At 41.7% G+C, this 24955-nt stretch overlaps 1 protein-coding gene across 1 annotated transcript; it reads right to left on the bottom strand.

Moving 5' to 3' along the window:
* Nucleotides 1–4386: 4386 nt before the first annotated feature.
* Nucleotides 4387–14007, bottom strand: LOC131303096 (uncharacterized). Its single transcript, XM_058329887.1, has 5 exons — nucleotides 13859–14007; nucleotides 9685–10183; nucleotides 8647–8854; nucleotides 5598–5907; nucleotides 4387–5318 (listed from the first exon to the last, which is right to left on the bottom strand). Exons 1-5 carry the CDS (start codon nucleotides 13875–13877, stop codon nucleotides 4669–4671), a joined length of 1686 nt encoding a protein of 561 aa, XP_058185870.1. The 5' UTR covers nucleotides 13878–14007; the 3' UTR covers nucleotides 4387–4668.
* Between the last annotated feature and the right edge of the window lie 10948 nt (nucleotides 14008–24955).

Genomic DNA, 24955 nt, shown 5'->3' with positions numbered 1-24955 from the left:
CTAAATATCGATAAAGGCTTGATTAGTTCTTTGCTCAATTTCCTATTAGTAGTTTGTGTATAGAATCGATCAAGTCTTTACCGATATTCGGCTAAGCTAATCTTTTATGAAGTCCCTTAAAAATGTGTTTAAAAATTAAGCGACTCTGATAGTTTGTGTAGGATCTCAAAGTGTGTCCCATAAAACGCAATATACATTTTGGTTTGCAATGGTATATCCACAGTTCCATTGAATCTAGCAGTAAAAACAAAACCCACGGAAAGTTTTCGCTCGTAAAATTGGCGCTCTGATATTTCCATGCGTTCCGAGCATAAACCTGTTTACACCCACTTTTGGCTAAAATTAGAAAAAGAATAGAAGAATGGTCTCGGAGGTAGTTTCAGGCCTTGAGAAACCTTATAAATCGATCACCTGCAGAATTGGGCCAGTTTGAATGCAAAAGGGCCAATTGAGTTTGCAAAGTCTTGGGACAACCCACTAGGTCCGAGCGTTTCATCCAGGTCCGAGCCAGTTCTTAGAAACAATAAGGCCTTCTAGTAGGTCCAAATCAGCTAAAGCCTGGGTTTTTCTCCAAGGGCTCGCAGGGCTTATAAATGATGGAGGCCTATGATTCACCTCAAGCTCAGGCCCAAGTAACGGATGAGCCTGCTTTTTAAAACATCTCATATGGCCTTTAATTGGCAGGAAAAGGCCTTAAGTTGCTCATAACCAGCTTGAAGGCCTAGGATGTTCTTGCTTAGTAGGTGGTCTAGGTAAGCTACTTACAAGCAACTCAAGGCCTGAGTCTGTACTATCCTTCAGCATGAAGCAAGGCTTGGGACACATGGCAGCCATACATGGCGACATCCCAAGCAGCTCACAGGTCTAGAAGGTTCTCTCTAGCAACATACAGGCTGCTCAATAACAGCTCAATTAGGCCTTCTGTATAAAAGCTTAAAGAAAGCAAATGGTAGGGCACAAGTCCCACGAAATCTCTCTATTCCATATATAAATATGTGTGTGTGTGTGTGTGTATACACACATACCTAAAAATAACAAGTGGGTCATCAAAAGGGGCTCAAGAGCCAATGAAATAGCTGAAAGGTTTGGTAAAATTTTGGCTTTTAACCTTGGCGGGCCCAAGATCTTCTATCCAGGCATTCAAGCAACTTACAAACAGCTCAAAAGGCCTAGAGATTCTGCACAACCAAAATTCTTTTTACACTTTTACAAGTTTTTATGCAAGAAATGAGAGTTTTTTCAAGCCTTTCAGGCCTCAGCAGATTTCTTGGAGTGAGGAGCAAGGCTTGGACAGGTGGCAATCACTCATTGGAGAAAGTAGAAGCAGCTCAAGCCTAAGTCTTTACTAGGAGGACACTTGATAGCCATGCATAAAAAGGCTTTTGGAAGCAGCTCAAGTAGCTGGAACTTATGCCTATAAATACCACATTTGAAGGCCTTGGCCTTGGTCCACGGCCATTAAGCCCACGACTTATCCAATTTATCTTTCAATTATCTTTATTTTACCGTTCAATCTAGCCAAGAATACATTTTATTTCATTTCATTTCATTGTAACCAGACTTTATTTAACTGTTAATAAAGTACTTTAAATTCTATTTTAGGTCTTGTTCTACTTTTCTTTCCATTTTCTAACAACAGTTAGGAAATTTTTAATTCCTTTTCGTTAAGGCAAACCACGAACCTCCTCACGGTTTTACCCTTAAGCCGTGCACTTTCGTTCGATTAGAAGTCAGATTGAGACTTTCAAGCCTTGATACAAATTTGGACAGCAATACAGTCCTGGCACGCCGCGATTCCAAGCGGATTTGGTTTTTGCACTTTTTGCGGAGAAACAACACCCACGACTTCCTCTTCTCTAGACGGTTTCTTCCGCTCTCTGTTTCCTTCTTAAGATCTGTTCCTCTTTCTTCTTTCAATCGTTTGAAGGTTTATTCTAGGGCTCTTTTACGAGAAGCAGACTATAAAGGTAAATATTCTACTCTAAGTTTTGTGTGTTCTGTGAAGACCTACACGTTGATTGCGCATAACTTAGATGATCTCCCTCTCTCTGTGATTTAAAGCCTTGTAATCGGAGAGTGATTCCACCCAATGGATGAACGATTAAGACTTATGTGATGCTAGTTGTTGACAATTCTTACAGATCCTAGACCCATCCCATGCGTTATATGTAGGTCTGTCTTGATTTATGCCCTAATAGTTTGATTAATTAATAGTATTTCCCAATACAGTTACCATATCACTTACCAATTCATGGATATATTCTAGGGAATTTAAGGGAACTAAAGACAAAAAAAAAGAAGGGAAAACACAAAGTGAAAGAAGAAGCGGCAGCACGACTCCTGTTCCTCCAACCTCTCACGTCGACTGCCGACTTCCGTTCATATTTCATTAGAATCTCTATCCTCTCTCTCACGGTAAACTTCATTTCTCAGTCCCCAGTTTACATAAGAGTAGGAAAAAAAAAATATATGTGTATATATATATATATATATATATATGTATCTGTAGTGTAACCCATAACCATTTGCGTCTCAAAATTAGAATTATTATTTCTGGAACAGGGACTTGTCGCTAGGGTTCGGACTAACAACAAATTAAACCCCAAATGAGAGTCTTAGAAACTTGAATTGAACTTCCTGGCTGCTTACTGGAACAGCACCTCTGAACTCCCGAACCAAACCCAGTGATCTGATTGGATTGTTCAATTTGGGCCTTGAAATATTTATACTATTAGCCTCTGAGTTATGGAAAAATATGTAGTGTAGCCAATTGGAATTCTATGATCGCCCAACTTTTCAAATTGTGTCTGCTCAGTCCCCAAACCTTCATAAACTCCTTTTGCCGATATGGTGATTTTGGAGTAACCCTCAATTGAGGTCCTAAAAGGTCATATTCCGACCTCACAAGCTAGTACGTACTATTACGGGTCCTACAAGGGTGTACTAATTTAGACAAATTACAGAGCAATATTTGTGGGTTAGTGATAATCAGTGCATTTCTACTTAGGTACCAGTTCAATGGAGTAGGTACCAGTTCAACGAAGTATCTCGCATACGTGATGAATTGAGCACTTCTTAAAGGTGAGTTGCGCATACCTTAGTTACATGTATTTTCTAAATTTTTGGAATGAAATGCCATTGCTTGATTTTACTGGAAAATATGAAATTTGAGCTTCTTACTTGGTTGAATTGATGATGATAAATGGGAAATACATGCGATGGCTTGTTTATAAATCTTATGTGTTACGGTTAAATCTAGACCATGGCAATATGTTTTGGAAACTTGAATTTTATTGGTTGCTAGTACATGCTCGTGATAATATGATTCATTCGAACGGCGTCCCGAGCGCTAGGGGACGGGTAAAGATATTAGTGGCGTGAAGTAATAAGGTAGGAGATGCAGCCAGGCATCACCGGGTAATGATATCTTACCACTCTTCAATGAGGTCGCTCCCCAACCGACTGACAAAAATACCGTTGAATGTTATTATCGCTCAAAAGTGCAAAAGTTGAAAGAGAAATGAAATGAAAATGGTCCATCTCTTGGACCAAAGAAATGAGCTTACGGGCTAAAATGCATGTACTGGATGTTCAATGAAATATTTGGATTGTTGCTTTGAACTATTTTCATGGTCAAACATGTAACTTCGGTATATGTTTCTCACCCGAGCTTCGGCTTATGAAAACCTTTTCCAACTTTTCAGGTTAAGGTAGATAGCAAGTTGTGGACTGAATGGAGTGCTAGAATAACCGTGGAGAATCATGTGTAGTTTAATGATCTGTAATTATTATAATTGTACACCTAGAAGCTCTGGGATTATGTTATTTATTTTACGCTACCGCATACTTTGCTTTTATGGTTTAAAATGACAATGATGCGAGAAATCCCTAAACTAGAATATGAGTAAGCCTTAGGTGGCTTAACACCCGCTTGGCCGGTCACGACTTTCAAGGTAGGTTTTTGGTCATGACAGTATTATTGGGGCTACGTGAACTGTGTGCTATGTGAACTGGGCACTATATGAACTGTGTTATGTAAACTGTAGAGGGTATTTTTGTTTGAAATAATGAGTCAAAACTATATTGGGTAAAAATAATATAGGAGGAGATTATTCAAAGTTGAGATAAAACCGAAGCTAAAAAAAGGACCTGCCTCCAAAAATCCCAACTACGAGGTATTTAAAGGAAGACGTAGAAAATCTTCCCAAGACTAGTCGCTAGCTGGATTTAACAGGGTACATGACATTGCCTCTCACAATCCACATATATGAACATAACAAGGACTCCTATTCCAAGAGGGAAGTTGGTTTAACTGATATAACTAACACAAGAGGAAAGTTTGGTGGTTTATATATCAGGAGCTAATCATATGGTAGTCGTAATATGTTACCTAAGATAAATTAAAAAACGCAAACAAACAACAGAAATAGATACTTGATAGGCAAAAAGAAAATTTTATTAATCTTTGAAGATGATAACGAAGATTAAAAAGATCACGGGCACACCGGCAAAAGCCTCCTGGAAATCACACCCAAAGAAAGGCAAAAAGTCGACAAAAAACATCACAAGAAGCACGAAAGCCGCAAAGCAACCTAACACCAAATTAAAACAGCCACAATCCAAAAGAACGGCTACTAAACAATTAAACATTCATATCCTTAGTTTTGTTTACCTTAGAACGGCCTCAGCTACAACACGACTACGAGGTATTTGGAAGTGATCGGTTAAGCCAAAATGTGCCATGAGAAGCCAGAGATGAGTGAGATACTCTTCTCCTCGTCTCAACCGTTGAGCATGTTGTCGTCCTTTACATTGGCTTGCAGCATAACCCAATATTTCCATCCAAAAAAAAACAATTACGTTCCATATACGTTCCTGTACGTCCTCTTTTCCTTGTTCCTGCTCGTACTTTCCGAGTTGTGGCGCGAGCTTACAGCCGTCAAATATCACAGAATTACTCATGTCCCCTCCTCCAACAACCATGTTCTCATCCTTCACCAAGCCTATCAACAAATCCGCAGCGTCTTCTTCTGTCACGTCTTTAAGCGACTTGGATGTATGCATTTCTATGAAGTCCGCAAGGTTGGAATATAGGTCTCTGAACTTGATTTGTCCCATCCCAATCGGCAACATATCCGGATGCTTAACTAGGAGGTATAGCATATAGCGCGACATGCACTTGCCCCTGTCGTGGAAGTACGACGGGGTATTAGTAACATCCGGCTTCATTATGAAATCGAGTTTGTAACGTATCTCTGTAGCAAGGTGCCAGACAAGAACGCTCCGCTCGAATGCCATATCCACGCTCCACTGAAGATCTTAGCGGTTGTACATTTCGAGCACTAGGCCTCCCCGATAGCCGTACAGGGACTTTAGATCTGTGTCTTTGTTGTTATTTCTTCCCCAAGACATAACATCCTTGACCCGTTTAAAGATTTGTTTTGGTAAATCTTCGTCTAATCCGAGATAAAGTGGGTCTGGAGAAGTATTGCTCTGGTACCAAAAAATCTCGGCAACTTCCTCAATGTGTAACAGCTTTAGGATTTTGAGGCAAAACAAGGGTTTTCTTCTTGTGGCAAAGCAGAATTTTAGCAGACTGAATTGTTCCACGGTTTTCGACCACCTCTTGCGTTTTCGACCCCAGTTTGTTGGTATCATGGTACGGATATGATTGTTATTTTCTAATCTTGAATATTTCCCACGCTTAATCAACCAATGAGCTGTTTGGTCGGAGAGCAATAGTTCCCCAAATGCACATAAATCCAGAATCAAAGCAACTATCAACAACACCAGAGTTGTGGTTAGGTCAGTCTTGGAGGAGTTTTTTACCACCAGTGCACCGTCCAGTGATACCATCAGCAATACGCCTAGGATCAGAAAACTTCCGACGATTCGTTGAGTGACCCCCTGTTACCAAAATTCTTGTTTTCTTTCCAATCGACGGAGAATCGACGGGAAACTGTATCGTAAAGCTTGCTGGAATGTGGATGTGAAAAGTGGAGTTTGGTTCCTTGCCGTATTTCAGGACTTCTTTGGAAACAAACAATGAAGTGGGTGAAGTATGGAAGAAGATTAACAAAATGGACTTTATTAACCCTCAAAGTAGAAGAACAATCAATCGAGATGATTGAGTGAACAATTACAAGTTAATTCTACTCCTAGAAAAGAAAAGATAAAGGCCTGATTGGCGTTGTTTGTGTGTCCTTACAATGAAGCCTAAAAAGGCTATTTATAGAAAAACAAAGATGTGCAGGAAATAACTTCCAAACTTCCCACTACTCTTTATTCTCCTTTGCTTCCACTTGTCCAAATAACTTCCCACTAATATCAAAGTGTGTAGGAGCATGCCACTTGTCCAAATAACTTCTCTTCAACCTCAAAGTGTGCAGGACAATGACAAGTGTCCTTTCAACTTCCAAGTAAATAGAGATACGCCAAGTGTCCTGCACATGTTATTAAAATACAAATACCAACAATAATAATAAAATAGGATGCATTTCCATAATCGCCACCTTTCAGTCGATTATCGACGGGCGGTGAATATATGGTCCAAACAATGCCCCCCTTATTCATTTGGGTGAAGTGCTAACGTAACCCAAGTGAATAATGAACTAGTACGTTTTAAATCACCCCTCTGTCGATATCGACGGGTAAACATTTATGCCCCTAACTCTCAAAGAGTTTTATATAAATTTAACACCAATCTTTTCACTTTTCGACTGAACAAAGCCTTCAAGGCTTAATTCCACTGTCAAAAACCATGTATTGGCTTTGCCACTGTCGAGCCGTCGATCACTGTTGGATAATATTGCCTCCATCGATTAGTTTCCTTCAACTATAATTCCTACAGAAAGGAAACGAGGAAATGTGATCTATTGAAGTATTATGGACCATTGCACAATAGGCATGTGTAAACCATTAATCAACAGAGATTGGTTTATATCTAGCCAAGTATCCAGTAGGATTGTCAATCGACGGGGCCAAGTATCAATCGACAGAACCAAGTATCCATCGACAGAGCCAAGTATCTTGATGAATTGTCAATCGACAAACTGTTTTTGTATACTTGGAATTCATGTCAACCTATGAACAGGTTAAACTAGTACAAATGGCCTATGCAAAAAGGATTCATATTCTAAGACTAATTTGACTTTCTAATCTAAACATGAGTTTGCCCCCCATGCAAATTCCATATCAAAAAGAGGACAATTTCTTATTTCATAATTCGGCCATAACCTTAGTGGAAGGCCAAAGATGGTATCGACGGGCCTTGATACAATCGACGGGCCCTGATTATAATCGATGGTAGCGGCCTTATTTTTCTGTCGGATTATTTTCATGATTCAACTCGTTTTGAGTTTTAAACTTTCGAACCACATTGGCTCTTGTAAAGATGAGTTTGCCCCCCATGCAAATTCGATATCAAAAGAGGGTTATTTCTCATTTCATAATTGGCCACATGTTCTGATTTTCTTGTAAAATCTGGAATGAAAAATTTAATGAGCAGCCATTGGCCTTTGTTTGGCCAAAATATAATTAAGTGCCAATTTCTCTATTGGCAACTTATAAGCCGTACCCTTCCAAAGTTTGTACTGGGCACATATGGGGAAGCAATTCGTGGGTAAAAGGCCAACTTATGGCCAAGGATCTTTTCGCTATCTAAACACAAGTTTTCGATCATAATGTCTTCTCTTGTTTTTTTTTTTTTTTTTTTTAAAACAAAATTGATCAAAATTGTAAACCCCCAGATTGTTCCAAAAATTGGCCAATTAAATGGCGGCCTCCTTTGAACAATTTAATTGATCAAGCCTTTAATGCAAGGCTTAAATGCCATTTTAGAAACTAGAGGCCTGTGGAAAGGAAACGAGGCCACAAACTATTGGCACTGATCCATCGATGCATGGCAATAAAATTCTCAGAAGATTTCGGTATAAAAATTCTTATAAGATTGGGCCTTCCATAAATTGGCCTAAGTGTTGGCCATTTTTGCTTCTTCATAAACTGGTTGCCATCACTCATAGGATGCCGACATCCATGCACATGGAATACAGTTTGTTAGATTTTGTCTAACGAAAAACAAAGCCATTACAAATGGCCATGTTTTGCCGGAAATTAGTTTCCTCTGTTATCATAAATGAAGCCTTGAAAGGCACCAAGATATATGGATCTCTCTATATCCAGGAATTGGCCAAAAAAATGGCCGGTTTCCCTTTTTTTTTTTTTTTTTTTTAATTAGTGATGGTGCGGACAAAATTAAGATATTTTGCCCAAAAATTGTAGAAAAGCATTGAACATATCTACACCTCTTAACCAAAATTGGGCATGTTTCAACCAAAACCAATACGGATACCAATATAGATGGCTTCTAAAAAATCCATACCTCTTCCGAATATTGTTGATCAATAATTGAACAAATAATTCTGGGGTTCTTGTGGTTGATGTGTAGTGTGCCATAAGAGGCACATATTGACTTTGATTAGTACCAAATCCATGCGGTACTTTGAAACCAATGGGAATGGTTTCATTTTGGTCATTACTACATTGACTTCCAACTCCATTACTTCCACTAGTATTTGGAAGTGGTTGATAAAAATCCATTGGCCTTGTTGGGCTAGGCCTAGGTTAAAAAATTGGATTTTCAAATACTTGAGAAAAAGGTAACTCAGTAACATGATTTGGACATCCACTGCTTTGTCCAAGGTTAACGTTTACGTTAACTGGTACTTCCATTATTGGCTGATTTCGAGCCATTGCAACTTTAAACATAGCCATCAATGTTTTGGCTATTTCACTCTCTGGATCATTTAAAACCCTCGCAAATCGTTGAATCAAGTCAAACGATTCAATCTCTGAGCTATTTGGTGCCATTGCTCACTTCCAAATTAGTAATGTGCCCTCCTTCTAGCGCCAAAATTGTTACCAAAAATTCTTGTTTTCTTTCCAATCGACGGAGAATCGACGGGAAACTGTATCGTAAAGCTTGCTGGAATGTGGATGTGAAAAGTGGAGTTTGGTTCCTTGCCGTATTTCAGGACTTCTTTGGAAACAAACAATGAAGTGGGTGAAGTATGGAAGAAGATTAACAAAATGGACTTTATTAACCCTCAAAGTAGAAGAACAATCAATCGAGATGATTGAGTGAACAATTACAAGTTAATTCTACTCCTAAAAAAGAAAAGATAAAGGCCTGATTGGCGTTGTTTGTGTGTCCTTACAATGAAGCCTAAAAAGGCTATTTATAGAAAAACAAAGATGTGCAGGAAATAACTTCCAAACTTCCCACTACTCTTTATTCTCCTTTGCTTCCACTTGTCCAAATAACTTCCCACTAATATCAAAGTGTGTAGGAGCATGCCACTTGTCCAAATAACTTTTCTTCAACCTCAAAGTGTGCAGGACAATGACAAGTGTCCTTTCAACTTCCAAGTAAATAGAGATACGCCAAGTGTCCTGCACATGTTATTAAAATACAAATACCAAAAATAATAATAAAATAGGATGCATTTCCATAATCGCCACCTTTCAGTCGATTATCGACGGGCGGTGAATACATGGTCCAAACACCCCCCAAGCCGAATAGACTACTGTTGCTTTGGTGTACATAACATCGTACATCAATCCGAGTTCAATCTCGACTACCTTTAAAGCCTTCTCAGGGTTCATTGCGTTGCTTTCAAAGATTGCCCTACTGGCATCCCGATCTTGGAAGCCAAGTATGACCACGACAAGAGCATGATGTACGTGGTCGTCCCTGCTATGGCAATGACGCTGAAAGAATGCCTCAGCCATAGCTCATTGTCTTCCAATGAGTAGGCGGTGATGGTGTCCATCCCACCCAAGTGCAAGAGCAAAAAAGAGGCCCAAAATGCCGTTAACTGGTTATTCGAAGAGCGAGGATTCCTGTTCTTACCGTTCCAGTAGACTTCCCCGATATCATCCGACAGGATGCCGATGGCCATTGTGGCTACAGAGTCGGCAAGCAAGTAGAAGAACCAGACAATGGTTCTGACCCAAGTTTTGGCGATGTACTTTCGGCGGTTTCCGAGACCGACGAGGACGATTTGGGCAGTGAGGCTGAGCAAGATCAATCCTCGTGGCTCCCATTCCCTCCACAGGTTCGTCCAACTCGATGGAATGAGTTGGCGGGTCTGTCTTCTGCTGATCAAAATCACACTGCCAACAACTGATCATACAGCTCTTTCAATAGGTGAAATCATTTCGAATGCTAGTTTATAGCAGTAGGAAAGTAAATTAACGGATTGAACTTTCTAATTCTACGCTCCATATGTTGTTCCGGTGGCAAACTTTTCAAGGGAAAACAATTTATTACGTTTCGTTGCAAGAGAGAAATAACTTGTTCACAGCTCCGCACAATCACAGCCGTCTATTTTGGCAATCAATGGTTGAGATTTGTTTTTCGAATTTGACCCTTAACAATTAGTTTTTAATCCGAACCGTTCAAAACACTATTGGACAGTCAGGCGAAGCATGATTCAATAGTTTCGGTGGAAAAAAGCCTTCCTTCATGTTGGTCTTTTAAAAAAACATGCTATTGAGCATCGTAAATTTTATTTACGGGTTGTTCTAAAGACATTTTCATTTTTCGAGTGAATATGTACGGAACAAAAATATGGATGTATTAAGAAACTTTTAAAAATGAAAAGAATATCATGAATTAATTCTACTGTAACAATCATCGTTACCATATGTACGAACTGGACATTTTCTTGTTGTGTGGTGTTTGGTGCGTGGCAGACTAAGAAATTACTCTCTCCATTTCAATTTGTTTGTTCACTTTTTAAATTTTACATATCCTTAAATATTTGTCCAATTTTAAATTGACTTAAAAAAAGTCCTCTTAATACCCTTTCTCTTTAATTATGCCTAAAAGAATGTGCAATATCATGTAGTATCAAAATAGTGAGGAGCATTGTTGGAAACTTAACGCTTTTTGGTAGTAATTATTTTGTCTTGTTAAAAAGTTGGAATCTCAAAACTAGACAAACATATTGGGACGCAAACTAGACAAACATATTGGGACGCAGGAAGTGACATAAGAGTTGTTTGATAATCTAAATTCAGCACTTAAAATTGAATCAATTAAGTAATAAGTGATTAAGAAAATTTGATATAATATTTCACATTGCTTAACAAATTAAGTGTCTTAAAATATAGGCTAAAAAATTTTAAAAAAATATGTTTTTTCATTCAACCACCACCACCACAATCACACCCGCCACCATCACTCTACCACCACTATCTGTAACGACACTCCATCTTTGTATAATATTGTTTACTTTAGACGCCCAAAGTCCATAGACTTCCCAGTAGGTCACCCATCTCTGGACTACCCTAGGATTAGCACGCTTAACTGTGAAGTTCCTATGCACTTTGGCCTGCCCTCACGGCTTTAAAAGGCATTCACTACAAGAAAAATTACATTGGGCGACGAATGAAAATTGTCATAAATTGTATGTTTTTCGTCACAAATAATATAGGTAACGAAAAAAAATTTGTCGACTAAAGGTTGTCGAGGATTCTTACCTGGTGACGAAATCTATTTTTCGTTACCTATAGTGTCTTTTGATGACGAAATATTTCGTCACCAAAAAGTGAATAATTGGTGACGAATTTTTTTTTCTCGCTTATTTTGCTATTTGACGACAAAAAAATTCGTCACCGATGGGTCACATCGGTGACGAAAATTTTCGTCACCAATATAAGAAATCGGTGACGAAATTTTTCGTTGCAAAAGACGTTTTCATATGGGAAAAAAATTCTTCTTTTTTGCTCCTATTGGGTTTCGAACCCGAGTCCCTTGAGTTTCTTGCATAAGCCGCGACCAACTGCACCACTCACACTTTTCATTAAATATTTGAAATATTTAATATATAACACATATGTTTAACATGAAAATATATTTCGAATATAATTTTGAACCTTTAAACATTAAAATTAACAGTTTTAATAAACATGAAAGTTGTAGGCAATTGAGTTATTGTTCAAACCCAATTTGAATTATCTCAATTGAATTATCTCAATCGCAATTGAGTTATTGTTCAAACCCAATTTGAATTATCTCAATCGCAATCCGAAATATATTTAGTGACAAAGCGCAATTCATAAGTTTCGTCACGAAAGGTACACATTTAACGACGAAATATATTTTTCGTCACTGAAAGCATTAAAATAGTGACGAAATTATTTTTCGTCACCCAAGTTAAGCATTTGGTGATGAAAAAATTATTTCATTGCTAAATTGGTCCCATTTGGCGACAAAATATATATTTTGTCACCAAATGATTATCTTTAGTGATGAAAAATAATTTCGTCACCTTTTCTAAGCTTTCAATGACGAAAAATGTATTTCGTCACCAAATGGGTACCCTTTGGTGACGAAAATATATTTTTCGTCGCTAAACAAGTATAATTAGTGATGAAATTATTTTGTCACGGAAGTTGTTAAAACAGTGACGAATTTATTTTTTTGTCGCAAAATATACTCATTTAGTGACGAAATTAAATTTCGTCGCCACTTTTTTGTCACCAATTTTCATTTTTCTTGTAGTGATTGTACAAGTAGGAGGGATCTTTCCTTATAAACCATGACTTACCCCCTTTCATCCGGACGGAGCCTGCTTCCTGCAGTACCGCCGGCCACCGAAAAGTGAGGTGAGGTGTCACACTATCACTCCACCACCACTATTACTCCACTACCGCCACCACGATTGCCACCACTCCACCACCACCATCACTACTCCATTAATACTACTACCATTTCACCACCATCACCATGCCATCACTACACCACCACCACTACTCCACACCAACACCACCACCATTACTACGCCACCACCCCCACTCCACCGCCACCAATACACAACCACCGCCACCATTACGCCGCCGCCACCCCCCTCATTGTACCGCCACCACCCACTGCCACCATTACACAACCACCGCCACCATTACGCCACCACCACGACCCTCACTCCATCACCACCACCCCACCACCCCCACCACAATCACCATTCCACTATTATCACAAATCTATTGTGACCATTAGTAAAATTAAGAGAGAATCAAAACTAAAGTTATTTATCATTTTCTTAATTTAGTACTTAATACATTTATCAAACAGCTTTTCATCTTAAAAAATTTAGCATTCAGTATTTAATTTTTCAGCTTTCAATTTTCAGTTTTATCAAACATCGGCATCCATTATTCTTAACCTTACAAATCACTTGCCATCAACCTCAATATGTGAAACTAAACTTATATATTCATTATTTATTAAGTAAAAATAAAATCTGAAGTTTTGAACTAAAATACTGAAAAATTCTAACTAAACGAAAGAACAAAAATGTGAGCATTCATTGTTAAGTGTTCCCAATTTTAATGGATGACCATGAAATTAAGTTTTGCATGAAAATATCATTGGTACGTACGTCCATCAAGAATATCTTGCAAACAAAAACACTAATTTGCCCAAATAATCAAGATACGTAAAAACTTACAAAGACCGGATTAAAGCCCTAATTTCACAATTCATAGAGAATAATCAGCTCGGTTCCTTTCAATACTGTTGCCCCATATACTGGTGAGACGAGAAACTACATGCGTATGGGTGATTCAGGCCACACTCAAAATTAACTTTTTAGGCCAATACTTGACCGTTATGAGTGATTTAGACTGCACTCAAAATTAACTTTTTTTTGTCAAAAATAATTTTCAGAAGTTGACTGCTACAACCATTTCCCGTTACGTGTCGTTCAATATATACTTCCGCTACAGCTACCGCCCGATACCCCATTATTCAAAATCTTGAAAATGCCAAGTTGTTAGATTAATGAGACAGTACCTGCTTGAATCAAGATCATAATTTGTGTGACTTCACTTCCAGATTAGCTGAATGCCTGAATGGTACCCTTCTTCTCCAATAGACACACACACAGAGACAGAGAGAGTGATGGCTATATATTTAAGTGGGGTCTCATTTTATCTTGGATGATTGAGTAAAAAGGAACTGAGAAGGAACAATGGGAAAAGCCTCTCTCTCTCTCTCTCTCTCTCTCTCTCTCCTGGATCGCTGGACTTGCCAACCGTTATTAGAAAAAAAACATGGTACAAGTGTCCAAAAGAAGAGATTATTCACGGTCCCAATGGCCCCAACTCCCTTCCCCATCACGTAAGAATCAGGTGCAAGTCATCCAATCAATAATGGCCCCCACATTGATGTGTATATAGAAGTGTTGTGCAGAAGTGACGAACAAATCACAAATTGTTTGTGGGCATGTGTGCCCTTTTCTTCTTTTTGGGAAAATGATTCCGTTTCCATCCCAAGGAGAGGAAAATGCCGGTTCGCGGGTGCGCTTTTTAGCTGGACGTCAAGCGCTCGCGAAAATACAGAGTCGCCACTTGGGTTTTGAAGGTCCGACACCCAAAGAACCGTATTTCGAAGCACTTGCCGCGCTGTTTGATTTGAAAAAGTTAAGGAATCAGTCCGTCGTAACCATATCTGGGTTCAAGAGCCAGGTTACGAGAGGGGAAGGGTTTTATGGCACCCCTCTCGCTCAATCCGGAGATCGGTCTCTACTTAGGCATTTGCGAAAGATGTTTGTTTGCGATTCTTTTTGATTAATCAATTCTTTAGCCAATTAGGGCGGGGGAACAGTTAATCGGGGATTAAAACTGTAACATGTTTGCAAAATGTGATAAATAGCATGGATGAGCAGTTAGTATAGGATGAGAACAGACTGTTGTAGGAGTTTAAATAAACTGGAAGGCCCCTATTTTGGAGTGACGTGCGCAGGAAGAAACCAGCATGCACTGAACAAGTCACTGCATGCTGTTCACTCCTGCGCGCACAACTCCAAGACACGCGCGTGCCGGTGAGCTCAAACCCACAGCTCTTATTCTCAAACCCTTTGGGCTCTGGAAGGACCAGTGCACACCTAGGACAAACCACGCAGTTTATAGGCAGCATAATATACAGTCTAAAGCAGTTTAAAGCATTACAAATTAATAAAACACCCCATAAATAGTGTGGGGACAAAATAATGGCCTAAAACTAAGCTACCCATGCAAGGCCACTCATTGGTCAGGGGCATACTATCGCGCGACGGAGCCAGTCTGTCGCGCGAGGATGCGCCCTGGCGCTCTGTCGCGCGATGGTGCACCCTGGCGCTCTGTCGCGCGATAGAGCCAATTTGATGCGCGATGATGCGCCCTGGCGCAACCAGACCAGTGCTTGGTTTACACATTTCTGGGTTCTGGGACAGGTCCAGAATGATCCCAAGGGTACTCCAAAACAGCAGAAACTCATAATGAAAAACAAACTAGCAGTTTATACTAAAGAAAACAGTAAACTGATTTTTATCATACTTAATAGAATGATCTATATATACATAAATGCGAAACAGTAGGACACCAATCCCCACGCGGTCCATCGCATGCAGCACCGGAGTGTCACGTGAAAGAGTGGGACCATCGCGCACTGGTTCCTACCATGACAGTTTTTGAAACCTTGCCAGCTTTAGGACCAGGACTGGTATTGATTACCAGCCTTGGCCCTGCCAGCCTCCCTCAGAGATCAGAACAATTAAGAGAACAAAGGTAAGCTATACCTTTGGTTTTTGAGTTTGAAAAGTGTTGAGTTTTGATGTGTTTGAGGCTTGATTGAGGTGTTTAAGTGTTTTAAGGAATGTGAATTTAGAAGAAAAGCATTAGAGCTTGTACTTAGCCTTTCAATTTTTTGGAACCATTTAAGGGAAGAACAAAGGGGGATATATATAGGAGGAGATGGAGTTGAATCTGGTTGGAAACAAAGGAGTTCAGCCAGTCCACGAGGCCTAGCTGAGGTTGCATTGGTGGCCAACTGTCCTCCTTCAGAAAGATTGGTGGTAGGTTGGACCGTCGCGCGACGGAGTCAGTCTGTCGCGCGATGGTACGCCCTGGCGCTCTGTTGCGCGATGGAGTGAGTTAGGCGTGCGATGATGCGCCTCGGCGCTCTGTCGCGTGATGGATTGAGTCGGGCGCGCGATGGTGCGCCCCGGCGCAGGATGGTTGCGCCCTGGCGCGCATCAGTAGGGTTTTTGGTTTTTGAAGTGGCTTAGGCTAGGTTAGGTTCAAGGGTTTTGCAAACACCCAAAGCTCAAACATGCTATCATTCCCGGGGTGTTCTTGATCCATTTCATCATCGGGGAATAAAAAACCGTAAGTAAACTAATCTGGAAGCCCAGATTGGGGTTTCTACAGTAGCCTCTCTTTGACGGCACTTGAAGCACCATCGACTTGGTACAAGTAACGTCAAAGAATTCTAGACACCCCTCATGGCAATCCAGAGCAAAGCATACTAGCAAAGTAGACAAGTAAACTTAAGGAACCTGATCGGTGGAATGGACTGGCTGTCCATTGCCGGGGATGGAAGTAGAAGTGGACGAGCGAATCACCGCTTGTTGATCGAATTTGGACAGGACAGGCTGTCCTTGCAGATTTGGACCGGACAGGCCGTCGTTGCTGGGGATCAAGCTATCCTCGGCACAAAGTATTCCAACAAACACGGGTAGGTTGGTCAGGCAGGTTGAATTCCATCTGTTGGGAATCAGAGCCAATCTCCTTATCAAAGACCATCCAAGACAGAGCAATAAGCCTGCTGGAAGATGCGCGCGAAGCTAGACTGAAGTAGAGGTAGTCGTTTGGGGCAGGCTGAGGCGGACTCTCCTCGGGAACAACTAGTTGCGAATGGGCGGGCCATCGTACGATATCCTGATCGTTATTGATCGGGGCGAACACGAACAATATGGCTGGTTGTCATCGCTGACTGGACAGAGACAGGTGATGTGGTTGGTTTTCATCGCTGAATAGACAGAGACAGGCGATGTGGCTGTCGTCGCTGAATGGGCAAAGACAGGCGACGTGGTAGGTTGTCATCACTGAATAGACAGAGACAGGCGATGGCTGATTGTCGTCGATGATATGGCTGACCATCGCGAATGACTGAGTCGGACGATATGGCTGACCGTCGTTGATGATATGGCTGACCATCAGGTTGATTGGGTGGGACGATATGGCTGACCGTCGTTGATGATATGGCTGACCATCGGGTTGATTGAGTCGGACGATATGGCTGACCGTTGTTGATGATATGGCTGACCATCCGGTTGATTGGGTTGGACGATATGGCTCACCGTCGTTGATGATATGGCTGACCATCGGGTTGATTAAGTCGGACGATATGGCTGACCGTCGTTGATGATATGGCTGACCATCAGGTTGATTGAGTTGGACGATATGGCTGACCGTCGTTGATGATATGGCTGACCATCAGGTTGATTGGGTTAGACGATATGACTGACCGTCGTTGATGATATGGCTGACCATCGGGTTGATTGAGAAGGACGATATGGCTGACCGTCGTTGATGATATGGCTTACCATCGTTGAATTGAGAAGGACGATATGGCTGACCGTCGTTGATTATATGGCTGACCATCGTTGAATTGAGAAGGACGATATGGCTGACCGTCGTTGATGATTTGGCTGACCATCGCTGAATTGATAAGGACAATATGGCTAACCGTCGTTGATGATATGGCTGACCATCGTTGATGATATGGCTGACCATTGTTGAATTGGACGGAGAGATCAATGTGCTGAGTGATCAAACTGTTGACAGGATGGGACGATCATTAGTATAAATGATCAAGCCGTTGAAGTCCGGACGGGAGGATCATCAGTATAAATGACCAAGCCGTTGCAGACAGGATGGAAGGATCATCAGTATAAATGATCTAACCGTTGAAGTCTGGATGGGAGGATCATCAGTATAAATGACCGAGCCGTTGCAGACAGGATGGAAAGATCATCAGTATAAATGATCTAACCGTTAAGATTTGGACAGGACCGGCTGTCGTTGATTTGAAAGGGCAGATCAGTGTGTAGAATGATTAAGCCGTTGAGTTTTGGACAGGACCGGCTATCGTTGATTTAAAAGGGTGGATCACTATACAAAATAATCGAGCCGTTGAAAATTGGGCAGGACCGGCTGTCGTTGATTTGGATGGGCGGATCACTATACAAAATGATCGAGCCGTTGAACATTGGGACAGGACCAGTTGTCGTTGAATTGAAAGGGCGGATCACTATAAAAAATGATCGAGCCGTTGAAAATTGGACAGGACCGGCTGTCGTTAATTTGAAAGGGCGGATCACTATACAAAATGATCGAGCCCTTGAGAATTGGACAGGACCGGCTGTCGTTGATTTGGATGGGCGGATCACTATACAAAATGATCGAGCCGTTGAGAATTGGACAGGACCGGCTGTCGTTGATTTGGATGGGCGGATCACTATACAAAATGATCGAGCCGTTGAACATTGGGACAGGACCAGCTGTCATTGATTGGTCCCGCAGAAGATTTTATCGCATCCTGCTATGAGAACAATACCGTCAGAGATTTTCAATCGCATGTGTCGGCAAACAAACCATGGATTCAGGGAGATTTCTACGCATCCTTGACCAATGATAACAAAAAAACGCAGGAGACTGCATCGCATCCTTTGGCAAACAAATCGTAGATTCAGGGAGATTTCTTTGCATCCTTGACCAACGAGAACAACACCGCAGGAGATTGCATCGCATCCTTTGGTAAACAAATCGTGGATTTAGGGAGATTTCTTCGCATCCGTTGACCAACAATAACAAAACCGCAGGAGACTGCATCGCATCCTTCGGGAAACAAAGACTTGATGGTAACCATTCTGGCCACCTTCCTGTTTTCAATAGTTGATATACACAATATGCAACGATGTATACAAACAAAATGAACAAATTGAAAATGTAGATGCAAGCTAAGGGCGGCTCCTAGGAGGACAACGATGCCTAAGGACTACCACTGAGCCCCAGTACTTTATTGTCTTTTGCTTCTGAGATGCGAATCCAGATAGAGAGACGTTGAGTGAGCCAGCGTGCCCAATTGACTTTTAGTAGCGGCAATGAGCTTGCATCCCCCTTCTTTGATGCTTGGGCGGACAAGTTCCATAGATATGCTTCGCTTGGCCTTGGGCTAACGTGCCCTTGCTGTCCACAGGATTCTTCAGCTTGTAGATTACAGAAGCTAGGATAGCAATGTAAAAATTGCATTTTTTAGTTTATTGATTTCCTTTTGAGGATGTCTAAGAGAATGCAATAAACCATCCGCTAATATCTAATTTGCATTGACAAGTAAATTGAGTCGACACACAGACAGACACACATATGCGTAAACTTGCCTAGCTTGAACGAAAAGGGAGAAAGAGCCCCAGGATTCAACGTGGACCCTTAGACACATGGGAGATAATGAAATTTTGGGCATTAACATGCCAAAACTCAAAATATTCCCTCAGACAGGTGAAACTGACACTTGCAAGGTCAAAATAGCTGTACAATGACCTGCACGAACAAATAGAACCGAGAATAGCATCTTGACATGACAATGGATTGAAATCTAGAAAAATGCCACAAAGATGGACATAAGACGCAAATGATGACACATATAGGCCCGGACTGAAACCGACACCCCCGTGTAGTCACATTAGGTCTGCACGGTATGACAAAACTTGGCAAAAAGCCCCTTGAACAGGACTCGAAGGCAGTAGCTGACTGCTATTGATCGCTGCGCGAATTGGAAAAGCGCACGCAGGGTTGAGACCAACGCACATAACTATGAATAAGTGCGCGTAAACCTCAAACTAGCGCACATGACTGCAAAGCTACTGCAACTGCTCACACCAGACTTCGCTGAACTTAGAATAAACTGTGAGCCGTTAGGCCTCGCCAGCATTTCATTCTATTTTTTATGCTTAAAATCTTTTAAGGCTTTTGCTCAGCTTTGAAATTGAAGTAGTAGTTTGAAATAAAATTGAAAAATGAAAGGTTTCCCCCCTTCTGCATAGATGAAGCTTGTCTTGTTCTCGACCCTTCTCGACCCTTGGTGTGCACCAAAAATGTCAACCATGGACCATGTTGATAAAATATGACTGAGTCTCGAAGAGAGACTGCCTACGTATCCCACATTTTAGGGAATCAGGTCAAAACGTAATTCAGGCCAAGGTTCGCTCCAGTATTTTACCTCACCTTTTACGCTCTAACTTTTGCCTAGAACCGCCCATTCGGGTTTTCGGTCTAGCGAGCTTTCAAATGTTGCCTTTACTTTTGCCTAGACCTCCTTCATAGGTTCTTGGTCTAGCAGGCTGCTCTAATTTTTGCTTGGAACCGCCCACTCTTGGGGTTTTCAGCCCAACGAGCTTCTCTCAGGGAAAAGGTAGCTTTTGAATTGATCCAGGCTGACCAAAGTATTGAATTGTTGCCATCGAGGTCGATGATCTTTTGCTACAGCCCTAGATAAAATGGCTTTGATGACGAAGAGTCAAGAGTGCTTCAGTTGGAAATGCCTTGCTCCGAGCCATTTTGTGCATTTCCCCATTTATACTTGGCGGAACGCCACTGTTGTTACTTTTTGACCACGGTACGAGGCCCGGAGCCTTCTGAGCTTTTGTTTTCTAGATTGGCACCCGATAGCAGGGGGTTTGATGCTTTTTCGTCTCAAGATCAATGCCAGGCGTGTCTTTGTGAGACAATGCCAAGACATCGATGAATTCTTCAAGCTTGCCTGACTGGGCGCAATGCTTCTTTGGGGACAGTGTTAAACCAGTTTGAACCATTTGGAGGTCTACTTCATCTTTCAAGTTTATTTGAAAACTATTATTTCAATTTATAGGCTGAGCATGCCTTTCGTCTTCCCTTTCGGCGAGGGAACACATGAGAATGATCCCATCGAAATCTATCCCTTCGTCGTCTGGGTCGACACAGTTTATTCACAAGCCAGCAAAGTACTTAGAAGCAAGATAATGCATATCATAAAGAAAGCCCCTCGAGTTTGCCAAGTATAGCAGACTTAAAACTTGAAATAAAAGTTACGACGTGGAGGGCCAAGAGGCACAACCTCCGACTTAGAGCTAGACTTAGATAGACTCAAAAGACTCTGTGTCAGACTCAGACAAAACACCAATGCAAACTAGACGTGGTTTTGAAAACGCAATTGTTAAAAAGCTACCCGTAGCTTCCACAAAAAGAGGTAGGATCCAGCGGGTATCAGGCCCAAGCAACAGCACTTCGCCCTCCTCAGCTTCTTCGACCAAACCTACTCGGTGCTCCTTTGATCAACGGACCTCAGCCAGTCGGTCTTCTCATTTGCAAGCCCCTTATCACTGTCAAACCAAATGTCGGCAGAGAAAGTCCCAATTGCACAAACAGCAGCCAGCAGGCTATCCTCGGGCTCGGACGAGATGGGTACATTCGGCTCGGAGCTCGGGTTGATTTAAGTAGGGTTGACTGTTATATGACCATCCAGAGGGTCAGACCCGTGTTAAGGCAAGGAGTCAAAAATGACATTGGGCTTTGGTGGAACTTGAATCTTGCCATCGTTGATAAGATCTTGTATCTCGTGTCGGAGACGATAGCACTTGTCTGTGAGATGGCCAGGCATTTGGTGGAAGGCACAGAAATGGTTGGCATTGCAGTTGGCTGTAAGACTTTGGGTGGGGAAGTCGGGGTCAAAGGCTTGAGATGCCTGGATTGGAAAAGCTTCTCCATTACTGTAGATAGAGGTGCCTCGAAGACAGAAAAACTCCAGGGTTGGGTTCGGGCTCGGAAGCTTTGAGCGTTTTGAACCTGATTGATATCGGCTGTTGATGGTGGTTGGGTTGTGATGATACCACAATCAACGAGATCTTGAACGGCATGTCGAAGCCGGAAGCAAGAATTGGTAGGATGGCCAGGCAGTAGGCACAATAGAGGTTTTACTTGAAGTTGGGTGATGGATTTTTGGGTAGAGGAGTTGGATTGAGGGGCTTGATGGAACCAGCATCGAGGAGCTTCTCATAAATTGAGGCCAAAGGTGTAGAGAAGCATGAGAAAGTTCTTGGTGGGTTCCGGCGAGTGAACCTGAGAATCCAAAGCGAAACCCTTGTTTGCTTTGCAGTTTGCTACATCAACAGGATGCATTCTTTTGCCTTCGGGGCTAAATTCATCACTAAGCATGTCCTCCCCTTTGGCAATGGCTTTGAACAAGGAATCATCATCCTCTTTCGAGTGAGTCTTGACATCATGAAACTCAGCCAGGTCTTTGAACATGTCTCCTGAGCACAGTTTGATTCTGACCATTGGAGGGTGGTAGGCTTGAGAAGGTTCTTCGACTAGCCCCATATCTGACTGCGAGGCTGTGGAGGTAACGAGGCCAACGAGTCCCTGGACCATAATCATCTGTTTGTCCATCTTGTGACCCAATTCTTCTACAGCCTTCTTGAGCTCAGCCAGCTCCATTTGTACTGCCATTCTGAATTGATGAACGAGGCAGGTGATATGACCTTGGAAGCAAAGGTGCAACAGCTCCGGCAGATGTTTCCAAGCAGGTTTGGCTTTTCTTTTTGGTACTCTCCGACGATGCAATGGCTCAAAGCTTTGGCAGTAAAGTAATGAAAGCTCAGTGACGCCTTTTCAGCAGTTTATTGAGAGAATTGAAAGAACGAAAATGTAGAGATCATCGTCGTCAGTGTCCTCCTAGACCTTAGAACTAGAGACGAGTCTGTCTCATGATGCTCGAACGCTGCCAAAATCCTCGGATTTCTTTTCGAGGTGTATCTTTTGAACAGATCGATTAACACTAAGAGATGTCAAAACAGACTAAACCTTTGTCTATTTCGTTCTTGAAGTTTCAACTTAGAATTCAGAACAACTCGGTATTGATGACATGGCACCTTAACTTTGAACGCCGCGGTGTATAGTGACTTCGCACTTCAACCTGGGTAGTGCCAGTGACATGACATCCATACTTTGTGGTTCCTTATTTTTGGTTGAAACTTCAATCAGGCATGAGATAAGGGCTTAAAAAGGTTTGATTTCTCAAAGTCTCGCTGATCCAAGGACTTTGAAAATTGACAACGTGCTCCATCGAGATGCACGACTCTTCATTGGGTCTAGCAGTGTCCTAATAAACATAAGACAGACTCGAAAAAGACTACTTAGAAGCCGCCCTAAACATGCTCCTACGCATAACGGTATGTATGTACAAAAACAGAGACGAGTTTGCCTCACGAATTTCAGACGTTGCCAGAATCCTCAGAATTCTTTTCGGCGATGTGTCCCTGAGTAGATTGACAGATCCTAAAAGATGTCAAAATAGACTAAATCTTCGACTAGTCCCATTTAAAAGTTCAACTTTGAATCTGGAATGACCCGGCGGTGATGACATGGCAGCTTAACCTTGAACGCTGCGGTGTATAGTGACTTCGCACTTCAACCTGGGTGGCGTCAGTGACATGGCATCACTACTTTTGTTGTTCCATATTTTCGGTTGAATCCTCAATCGGGCATGAGCCAAGGATGTAGTAAATTTTGATTGCTCAAAGTCTCATTGAACTAAAGACTTTGTGATTGATAACGAACATTCAACAGAATGAACGACTCCTCATCGGGTCCAACAATGTCTTAGACAACGCATGACAAACTTGAAAGACAAGACAACCTTAAGCATGCTCTTATGCAAAATAGTGTATTACAGTACATGCGATAGGGAAAGCAGTAACACGTAGACAGTATATGGGGGTTAGATGCAAGTAATCTTACCCTGTAGGTACCTGTCCTAGTTTGGAGAGTTCTAATGCTGTGTATATGCAAAGGCTGGTTTTGGCTTGTAACGGGTTCCTCAGACTAGAGCCAAGATATACCTCCCGCTACCCGCGTAATCGCAGAGCAACAGTTAAACGGTAGAATGACTCATCATCGTCGAAGGTTGTCGGTCATTCAGGGTCCCCAAGCTCCGGTAAACCGTGCCGGATTGCCAAAACGATCCAACGAGGCTTATCCCACATCGATGCAAATGAAGATGCCAAAGAAATTGATTAATGAAATGAAATCGCAAATTCGCAAATGCCGTTTCAAATTAGGCTCTCTTTATTTAATCAATACTTAGAGAAAACTACACCAGAGAACAATCGGAAAAAGTCCCAGATCAGATGGCCGAACATGAGATCCTGTTAAATCACCAATCCTTTCTTTAGCAGCGCGAAGCTCACTATTTTGACAGGCTTTTGTGGGATTGTTCTCGAGCGTATTAAAATCTAAGTATAGACCAATATTGATTCGATCCCCAGCAGAGTCGCCATTGTGGGCATGCGTGCCCTTTTTTTCTTTTTGGGAAAAGGATTCCGTTCCCTTCCCAAAGAGAGAAAAATGCCGGTTCGCGGGAGCGCTTTTTAGCTGGACGTCAAGCGCTCGCGAAAATACAGAGTCGCCACTTGGGTTTTGAACGTCCGACACCCAAGGAACCGTATTTCGAAGTACTTGCCGCGCTGTTTGATTTGAAAAAGTTAAGGAACCAGTCCGTCGAAACCATATCTGGGTTCGGGAGCCAGGTTATGAGAGAGGAAGGGTTTTATGGCACCCTTCTCGCTCAATCGGGAGATCGGTCTCTACTTAGGCATTTGCGAAAGATGTTCATTTGCGATTCTTTTTGATTAATCAATTCTTTAGCCAATTAGGGCGGGGGAACAGTTAATTGGGAATTAAAACTGTAACATGTTTGCAAAATGTGATAGATAGCATGGATGAGCAGTTAGTATAGGATGAGAATAGACTATTGTGGGAGTTTAAACAAACTGGAAGGCCCCTATTTTGGAGTGACGTGCGCAGGAAGAAACCAGCATGCACTGAACAAGTCACTGCATGCTGTTCACTCCTGCGCGCACAATTCCAAGATACGCGCACGCCGGTGAGCTCAAATCCACAGCTCTTATTCTCAAACCCTCTGGGCTCTGGAAGGACCAGTGCACATCCAGGACAAACCACGCAGTTTATAGGCAGCATAATATACTGTCTAAAGCAGTTTAAAGCTTTACAAATTAATAAAACACCCCATAAA

Source organism: Rhododendron vialii, chromosome 10a, assembly GCF_030253575.1.
Source record: "Rhododendron vialii isolate Sample 1 chromosome 10a, ASM3025357v1".
NCBI classification, from domain to species: Eukaryota; Viridiplantae; Streptophyta; class Magnoliopsida; order Ericales; family Ericaceae; genus Rhododendron; species Rhododendron vialii.
This window is presented reverse-complemented; position numbering and strand designations above follow the sequence as displayed.